At 30.6% G+C, this 10125-nt stretch overlaps 1 protein-coding gene across 1 annotated transcript in view; it reads left to right on the top strand.

The window, feature by feature from the left end:
• The window catches only part of LOC119685949, a 317355-nt gene that overhangs the window by 288808 nt on the left and 18422 nt on the right, over positions 1–10125 (top strand). Inside the window, exons 2-4 of the mRNA XM_038100363.1 lie at positions 6201–6352; positions 6926–7124; positions 7220–7350. Coding sequence (XP_037956291.1) covers positions 6959–7124; positions 7220–7350 — 297 coding nt within the window. The 5' untranslated portion in view covers positions 6201–6352; positions 6926–6958. The remainder of the gene's footprint in view (positions 1–6200; positions 6353–6925; positions 7125–7219; positions 7351–10125) is intronic.

The following is a 10125-nucleotide window of genomic DNA, read 5'->3' as shown; positions in this document are numbered from 1 at the left end:
ATAAAGACGAGTTGACGTTATTGCTTACATGCACAGTAAAATTCAATGTACTTGAATAATTTCTATGTCTTAACACTTATATTGTAACTTAATCTCAAACTTTATTTCATACCCTGATTTTCTGCTTAGTATTATTGATTATTAAATAATTTTACATTACATCATCGCTACTGTTTCTTTAGAATTTATTTCTGCAAACAATTCTAGAAGTGCGTAACTATCTACTAGTACGTGTTATTTTTAATAATAATGTTCAAGTATCTTTATAGTTAATAAATTTAGTTCTTGCATTAATAATTAGAACTGGTGACCGCAATATTTAATTAATTGTTAATTTTAATTACAAAAAACTCTTAAATGATATTTCATAATAATTTAAAATTCTTCGCGTTAAAACCTTAATTATATAGACTCAGAAAACCAGCCCACTATAATTAGGAAAAAATCAATTAAATATGTTACTTTGTGAGAAACTAAACAATATGAAAAATGAAATTTAAAAATTTGTACAAATGAGTGAAAACCGCCCCTGTCTATATATAATTTTTTTGTAGTATATTTTTAGGATGTGAATTAAATCTAGTAAATTCGTTGCTAAATTTTAATTTAAATATAAAGCAGGCTTTTCTTAATAATTTGTTCTTTTTATACACATATTTGTACTTAATATTTTTAACATATATTTTTTAATACAATTTTTCATAAAATTATTTGATTTAGGTGATAATGTCCTTAATTCCGACTTTAAGATATTAATCTAATGCTTATTTGAAAATCTTCATCAAATTAGTTATTTATTACATTACGGCTACATATATGGTTTACTTCCACAATTTATTACCTCACATCAAATTAATGACTACAACCTTTTAACTCAATTAGAAAAATTGTTGTTTGGACTTCGTTTTCAACACCATTGACTTTGTTTAATAATACATTGACTTCTTTTACAAGCAATTGAACAATAATCAATCAAGCTATAAAAATGTTGTAATTATGCAGGTACATATCCTGTCATAAAAGACAAAGAACAAAACAGAATTGTATTGCAGGATATTCCTTAGGGTAGAAACGGCACGTGACATTAATAATAGCAGTGAGAGGGAATAGTAGCTGTCACAAAATTACAAAAACATCTTACATATATTAAAATGTGTATTTATGTTTATAGAATATATATGTATATGGAGAAAAATGTATTATTTTCTAAATAAAATCAAACAGCACTAAAAGTGTGAATCTGGACAATTTCACTTTATGTCTATTGAGAGCGATTTAGCTTCATATAAAATACTAAAAATCAACAGAATGCAAAATCACGTCTTTTAGGCTAAAAGGGAATGTGTGCACCTTTCAAAATCTACAGGCGCACTTTTTTAATTTATCGAAATTAAGACTTCAGCACGTTTAAATGTCAACTTTTTATTCAAAAACAAAACTGGAAAAAAGTTGAATTGAAATTAAAAAAGTTTTAAACACGTGTTTGTAATTAGTAGAGAACAAAAGGACACAGCTACCTTTACAGGACACGTTCAAGTTTCCTTTACACAAGTATTTGTTTACACAGTTTTGTTCACATTCACTTTACTCCTTACACGTTAATTTATGAACGCAAGTAAAAAAGTAAAACAGGGATTCAAATTTTTGGCATATATTAAATGAATCCTTTGTCTTATTCGTTTCTTTCTTATTACAAAAATAACAACAAAAGGCGACACATGCTTTCGTACGTCATTATTATGACATTAACACATCATGAACACCCCAATTTAAAATCAACAATGGCAATGTAATTGCAGCAGCAGTAGCAGTAGTGGGCGTGTCAGATTGCCATTAAAATCGTTAATATGAAACCTTGGCGTTAATAAAAAGTAATGCTTTTTTATAAGGAGAAAACGAAAAATATATGCAAAATTTGTATGGCACATCTTTGTTGGTTTTTACATCATATAGGGTAGTTTACCATAACTAAACGGGAGTATAAGATATAGCAATAAATTTACTGCCCTCATAAACTTTCAAAAGAACTCCCACCGACTTAGTTTTCTAATGATAAGAATAGTGTTTTAATTTTTTATATTGCATTGCAATTCTCTTTTTATATTTTATGGATTCTTAAATATTGAAATTATGTTTTACGTTTATAAAAATTCAGTGCCTAATTTGCCATATCATTGAGAAATATTTTAATAAGAGGACTTAAGCTAAATTTTATTTAAAAAGTAATAGAAACAAATTTCGTACTGCAGATCTACTCTTAACCATTGCTAAATATATACGGAAACAGTGTGTATTTGGTAAAAAATGGTATGACTGCTTAACCGGAAGTCAACAAGCTTTTGGAGCAGCGTAAGAGTCCAAAAAAGCATAAAATAAATATACAAAGTAAGACAACTCAAGCAGGAAGTTAACATCAGCTTGTTGAATTATTGAAGTATCTGAGAAGTAAGCAAAAAAAAAGATACACAGAAAAAAAACAATAAATAAAGGAACCCCCTTGAAAACATTGCTAATCCATCATAGCACATGCATGTTATCCTAGACTTTTTCGTACTGAAATATTTACAAAAAATTCGTAGGAAAATAGCGAATGAAGAAAAGCAGAAATAACAGGATGTTTTGCTTCTTAGGAAATAAAAGTTAAAGCTGCGGAAGAAGTTTAATGATTGCATTTCAATTTTGTTTTTGGTTGTCATGTGGTGGTAAAAAACCTTAACCCAGCCTTTTTGCAATCTTAATTTAAATCTTTATCTATCTATGATGACTTTAAGAATAATAAAAATTTTTCTTATAAATTTAATAAATTATTTAGTTTATTTTCCACTTTGTTCCACTTGCAAGAAAAATTAATAAAAGTAAACAAAAATACTGAACAAAGGAACTCTGTTCTCAGTTATCTAGATTGACTTGGTCTAATTTGAGCAAATAACATACCAGTCAGCTATCAGTCAACTAATGCGGAAGCTGCTCAGCACCACGGTATTAGTACTGACGGGCCACTGCATAATAGGGAGGCATACTATAAGACAGGGTCTACCCTGTAATGACTTTTGTCAAGGCTGTGGCCTGGAGAATAAGAAGGAAACTCTGTGCTCCATCTTATGTGTCAGTCCGCATCTTTAGCTAGGATAAGATCAAAAATCTTCGGGGAGCCTTTTCTTACCGACCTGATCGGAACTTAGCCAAATTCATAGAATTGTCAGGTTGGTTTACCTTTACCTAATGGGGGAGGCGTTGCTCATATACAGAACTTCAAGTCTATGTACGAACCAACGCTATTTCAGTGGTACCACAATGGGTCATTATTTGACCTCAAGTGGGCTTTCTTGGATACAAGGCTATATATGTGTGAGTTAGATAAGTTCAAAGCGGCAGCCCCTTATACATCAAAGCTCACTTGAGTTTATATAATATGCCTTTCTGTTGTCAACGGTTAATACATTATTCTAATAGAATTTTTTTTTAAATTAATATAAACATAAATTAATAATTTAGACTTTTAAAATGCTTTCTAAATGATCATTTCAATTTAATGTTATTTTTTTTAACTTAAGTTTTCTGTTATTGTTATATCCATTTATTACAAAATAAATTAAAATCCTTGCTTCGTAAATTCGTAAACATAATAATGTTGTCCCAGTTTTTCTTCCATAAGAGTTGAAATTTCACCCAATTTTTCCCCGAGTATCTGCATAATATGCGCTTTTGTTTCGAATTACAAAAACCTTAATTAACCACTTCAATTGTGTTGTAAAGACGCTCTTCCGGTTAATTTTGAGTGCTTCAATTTATTACACATTTTGTGCTTTCATTATCATTTTGAGCATTTTTATTCTGTGGCAATTATTACAGCGAAAGCAAACAAAAAGGATGAAACACTTTCGAATGTTTTCGAATGTTTTTATATGACCAGTAAAACACTCATTATTATCATTACCATCAACATCATCGACGTAATCATGGCCAGTGCATCACTTCGCCAGTGTGATGTCAGAGAACCAGCTCCCAACTTCCAACATCATCAATGACATTATTATTATTGTTTTAATTATTTTTTGTGACCAGCTGCGTTATTGGATTGGTTTCTCGTCGCAATATTCGTCCTGCCTGCTCCACTGGGTGGGTTGTTGATTTTTAATGGCAATATTGATAATGGAAGTGTTGATGTTGGTAGTACAGTTTGTTTTGGTGGTTGCTTACGGAAGCAATATTACTACCGACAGCAGGGACTCTGCTTTATTTTTCCACTTGCTCGCTGGTTGGTGGTCGCTGGTCGGTGTTGCTTATAATTAAATCCTGCCGAACTGTTTTTGTGCCAATTATTTGATGTAAATTGTTTCACTGCAGTGCAATTTCATTAAGTAAATTATGAACTCTCTGTTGGGATATACATTATTTTAAGTGATAAGTATTTACAATTTTCATAAAGAGCGCATTCAATGTAATTGCAAATTAATTTGTCAATTCGGCAATACCGTAACTCCTTTTAGTCTGATTAATTATCTTAAGCAAACAAAAAGAATATCACTTCAAGAACAAGCAAGTTAATTCCTACTAACTGTTGTTTTATAAAGGAAGATTATTGTTTTCTAAACTAAGAACCATCTTTAATAACAGAATATATTTTGATGACCTTAAATTGATATTAAATAATGTGATAGTCTTAGGGAAGCGGAAAATAGGACTAATCATCAGTCCAAAAAGAACCCGTAATTGAACCATTCTTCAGAAATCACAAGTTGTCCACAGTCCACAAAAGACTTCGTTAGATAGGGGTTACATATAAGACTTTTTAGCAGACAGTATTAATCAAAAAATATATTTTATATTCAGTCGAATAGTGAATATTATAAGGCTTATGACGATTCATAAAAATATTTTAATTCAAGTTATATACAGCAAAGGTTAAAAAGTAACAAGTTCCATAATGTTACGTCCAATTGCACTCCCTTAGGCACTGAAACTAACATCTTCCCAGCCCAAAAAATGAAATGACTCCAAATTCATTTCACTTTAGTTTGTTTCGTATTCTTAATTTGGGTTTTTTCTTTTTTCCTCATATATTTTTTGTAGTTTTTATATAAAAGGTGACATGCCGTCACTAAATCAAAGCGAAAATAAATTATTGACATTATTTACAAAGCAGCTCCTGCCACAAAGGACCAAGCGGCACAAAGCGGATTTCACTGTCAAATGTTATATATGCACAAAGCACATTTATTTACGACTAAATGTACAATAAATAGTAAATGTAGGCACTGATTTTTATTAATTGATAAGAATTTATATATATTATACAAACAGATACAAACAAATGTGTAGTACCTTTTCTACTACTCTTTCTACTACTGTTTCTACTACCATTCTCAGTCACTTCAGCGCCAACAAACTACAAAAATTTTACCCGTGACTTCAAGGCAGTTTTTCCTTTGCTGAATGAAATTACAGAGCATTTTTCTTGTACGCCTAGTTAAATAGCAAATAGTGAATAAAATATAGTGAATGCACAAATAAAGATGTAAAGGATATAAACTGCTAGTGCTATAAGGACATGCGAACGAACACTCGTATGTTAGGGTAGGATGAAATATGGGTTATGCAAAGAGGGAGCGAAAGCTGCAGTTATTTGATGTATGTGCTGAAATAAATAAAAATCAAAGTAATACTAAACGAGTCGTAGATTTTAATTATTAGATATTTATATGTAAGTAAACAAAAGAAGATTGATTGCGATATATTATTAACCCCTCTCTGTGTGGTTGTGTGAAGTGTAAAAATTGCTACAGCAAAGATGTGAGCGATACTAGTATTAACCATAAACGCACAAAACTTCGCTGTAATTATGGAAGATGAATATAGTTCACTTGATCCTACATATTCACAAGTAAAACGTTCCCCAGTACTTATTATTTTATCTAACCATAAAATACATTAGAATAATGAGAAGGTTCTGAGTAAAACACAAGGACTTTCTTGTTGACTTTTATTTTTGAGATAACATACTTAAGTAATAAACAGAAAATGTGGTTAAAAAAGGGTGAACTAATGTTATCATAGAGTACAAATTCTCGTGTCTTGTGATGATTTACATTAGTGTGAAATATTGCTAAATTTTAAAAAGCCCTCAAGATTTATAATTTCATTCAGTAAACACAAGAAGTTTTTTTCTGCCAAAAATCTAACAAATTTCTTTTTTTCAGTACCACCTCTAAACTTACTACTTCAAGGACTAAATCATGCTCTTGTGGCTGGCACACGCACCCATGTGACTTGTACAGCTGTTGGAGGCCGCCCACCACCAAATATAATATGGACCAAAGGTGGACAACTTATACAAGGAGCCACACAATCCGTAAGTTAAACTAACATAAAATAGCAGTACTATATTACATACGGATTATTGTATACCTTCAAAAATGAGAAAGATATTTTGTTTATAACAATAATATACCAGTGCTATATATGGTAAAAACATACGGGAGTATCCATTTTATGACTTCAAAAGAAAGTTTATGTAAAACACCCTGATGGTTGAAAGGTTGATAAAAATTTAATTGAATATATCATTTGGTCGTTGAAATTAAGTATGGTATACAACATTATTCAAATGTCCTCTATGGAACATACTAAAGTACTGGATCTTTTTCAGGCAACTTGCGATGAGTTGTTCTTCACAAGTTTAGCATGTTCAGCGGTTGTCAAACAATCCAACTTCTTTAAAATTCTAAACTAAACAAATAATGCTTTGATGGATAGTTCTTATAATATATGTCATTGAAGTAATACTGCGAAATCAGAAGCACAATGTATTTAACTCTTTAAGATTTATATATATTAAATATTAAAACAAATATTAGTTTTAAATGAAATATTAAATAAGGTTTCCTGAGGTATTTATTTACGTCGTGCTTTTATATTCATACAGACCTCCGCTGATGGGAACACAACAATTTCAGAAATGATGCTTATACCCGTTCCAGAAGATAATGAACGCCAAGTTGTTTGCTCTATTTCCTTAAATCAAGGTCACCATATAGGAGATGGTCACACTACTGTAACTACAGCTTCGATGAATGGCAATGCTATTATGTATTTGAAGGATTCACGTGTTTTAAATGTTACACGTAAGTAAACATAAAATTTGTTCTAAAAGTGAATGAATTTAGATTTGAGATAAATTTATACTAAAAAGCAAAAAATTCTTGTCTATTTTTCACAGATGCTCCAATCGTATCATTGAACTTGGGTGCACCACTCGATCCAAATAACTTAATGAAAGGTTCAGATGTTTATTTGGAGTGTGAAGTTAAAGCTAATCCTGGCATTACAAAAGTGGAATGGTACCACAATGTAAGTATAAACAATGTTTATTGTAACAAATATTTAAAATTGTGATAAATATTTGAATTATATATTTGAAGTAGTTGTTTAGATGGTAATACGTTGTACTTAATTAATATTTTTTCTATTAATATTTCTAAAATTAATAATTTAAAGCAGATTTCTTTTGCAAACTAGAAGAGCTTAAAAATCTGTTTTTAAAAAACATATTAATCATAATATTAAAGTATATAAAGTAATAGTAACTAGGTGAAGCTAGCTAGGCATTAAGCAGAAAAAGATAGTTCATCTCAAAACAGCTTAAAAGGAAATACTTTCTCAAACTTAATTGAAACGTTTGGCTTTTTTGTTAGAATAGATAGAAATGTTAATGCTAGTATGCTTCACCATGTTCCGTGTTAACGATTAATGCAGTACGTCTTTGCTTTATTGGACTGGGTTTTCATATTTTCATCAGTTACTGCTTTTGTATTTAATCTGTTCTTCAAAAACAGCGAAGACATATTTCTATATATTGATATATATTCCTATACATTGATATATATTCCTATATATATCCTATATATTAATATATATTCCTATATATTAATATATATTCCTATATATTAATATATATTCCTTTTTCGTCATATCCTACAACCCTAAGTTTTGGAATTTGTCCGCATTACTTTCATTATACATACTCGCATTATTCGTTTTCTAGTACTCGTTGTACGTCATTTAGCACTTGAGACAAAAATTGCCGCTGGATCCTGTTTAATTTACACTTCATCTTTTGTTTACAATTCCTTTTTTTCTGTTGTCCTGGCAGTATGTGCTCCTTCTATGCTTTTTTCAAATGTATAATATAAAAAAATTAAATAAAACCTCCTACATAATATATTAAGCTGTATGTGAAGTGAAAATTTTTTTTTATAATTGTTTCAGTTAAGCAGTTAAGTTGGGAATGTTTATTCTATGAGATTTAATACGGGGGTCACTATTTATATTTTGAGCCTTGGCAACACGAATTGTTATCAGGTGTCATCTGACATTTCCATACAAAAGTTTGACATCATTAAACATAACCAACCTTAGAATGTGGATTATCTAGACAAGTACATCGATAAACTACTTCCACACTTTGCAATAAAACGTCATCTTTTACCACTGAGACAATGATTTAAATCTTGGCAATAGTTCGCTCACTGACGAAACTCGTGAAGGTCGTCATACGACATACTGCGATATTAAAGCAACCCTAGGCATTAGTTTCACTAGCACAAGCTTTTCTGTCCTCCTTGGCTACCGGCTGGTCATCCCATATACACCTCCGTCATATTTATTTTGTATATGTATATTTTTCAATAATGCCTATATGATGTTGGAATACTTCTTCCTATGACTTGTATTCTCTTTAATATTGTTTTTAATTCATTAACTAAAATTTCTTACCCGATTTTCTACGGAATTTAAATAAAAAATAAAGGAAATTAAATATAAATTTTAAATGTGAAAAATGTTTTTTCATGCTTGCATTATCCTTTCCTCTTCTTTGCTATTATTTATTTTGACTTTAAAGTCAAATGTTTTCAGTAGATTTAAAATAATTTAAAGGATAAGTTTACCACTTGAGCTTTACGAAACAAGGCTTTATTTATTTATAAGCTCAACTTCATACAACAAATATTCATTCATTGTTATCCTTGTTGTTCGCTGCTATTGTTTGTTGTTTTGTTGTTCTGTTGTTTTATTGTTGGTATTGTTTGTGCTGGCGATGTTTGTGCTCGGGTGCTGCATTTGTCAGCAATGTCAATGCTTTCTGCAGCAATCCTTGCTGGCACAAATATCTTTTTATACTTTGAATGATGTTTTGTACTCCTAGATGGATGAGTAGACGAATGGATGAATAAATAAAAGTATGCTTAGATCTAAATATATAAATACTAATGTAAATGCTTGTACATATGTACATACTTTCATTTGGGGTATCTACAATTGGCATTAACTTGCACCAATGTTGGGAATTGTAAGTGTATTATGCTTAAGAATGTCATTGTATATTTATTGGTCTGACTGCCTCGCACGCCAATAAATATGTAAGATAAAACACAAAAATAATAAAAAAAAAGGAAAAAATTAAAAATAAAACAATACGAACTGTACAGTAGGGTTGTCATATATACAGGGTCACCTGTATATTCCTTCAATGTCAATAACTTTTTAAAATTTTTGTCTTGATTTTTAAAAACAATCATTTTGAAGTGAGTTTTAAAATATCCTTATGAGCATTGAATTGATTAACAAATTAGTGGACAAGTTAGTGTAGTAAGGAATAATGATAAGGATGATAAGACACATGTTGGGGATAAAGGATTAAGAACCTCTCGAAGGTTCTACTAAACTCGTGTGATACCAAAATTGTACTATTTAGTGTCAATATGTCGGTAACTTCATTTTGGAATCAAGTACTATTCTAACCTACTGTAACTTCTAACACTGTTAGCGATGGGCAAAATTTGGCGACAGTCTAGGGTACAACCATGCATTTTTCAACTGCGTGCTGTCACCCAAAGATCAGCAGAGTTATTAGATAGGCCTCGCTCCTCACTAAGACGGAAGTTTTACCCAAACACATAACTTCAACTGGTACGGGCGGAATTCCTCGGAAATCTAATGACGCGTGTGAATAACACCGTGCTGTTGAAACTTCTCTGCGGTTATCTCTGCGTTAAATTCTGAACCTTCATGTACATAGATATTTAGCTACTAAATTGCGAAACAAATTTGATTGAAATAAGTGAT

This window comes from Teleopsis dalmanni, chromosome 2, assembly GCF_002237135.1.
Source record: "Teleopsis dalmanni isolate 2A chromosome 2, ASM223713v2, whole genome shotgun sequence".
In the NCBI taxonomy this organism is placed as follows: domain Eukaryota; kingdom Metazoa; phylum Arthropoda; class Insecta; order Diptera; family Diopsidae; genus Teleopsis; species Teleopsis dalmanni.
Note: the sequence above shows the minus strand (reverse complement) of the source record. Positions and strands in the feature narration are given on the sequence as shown.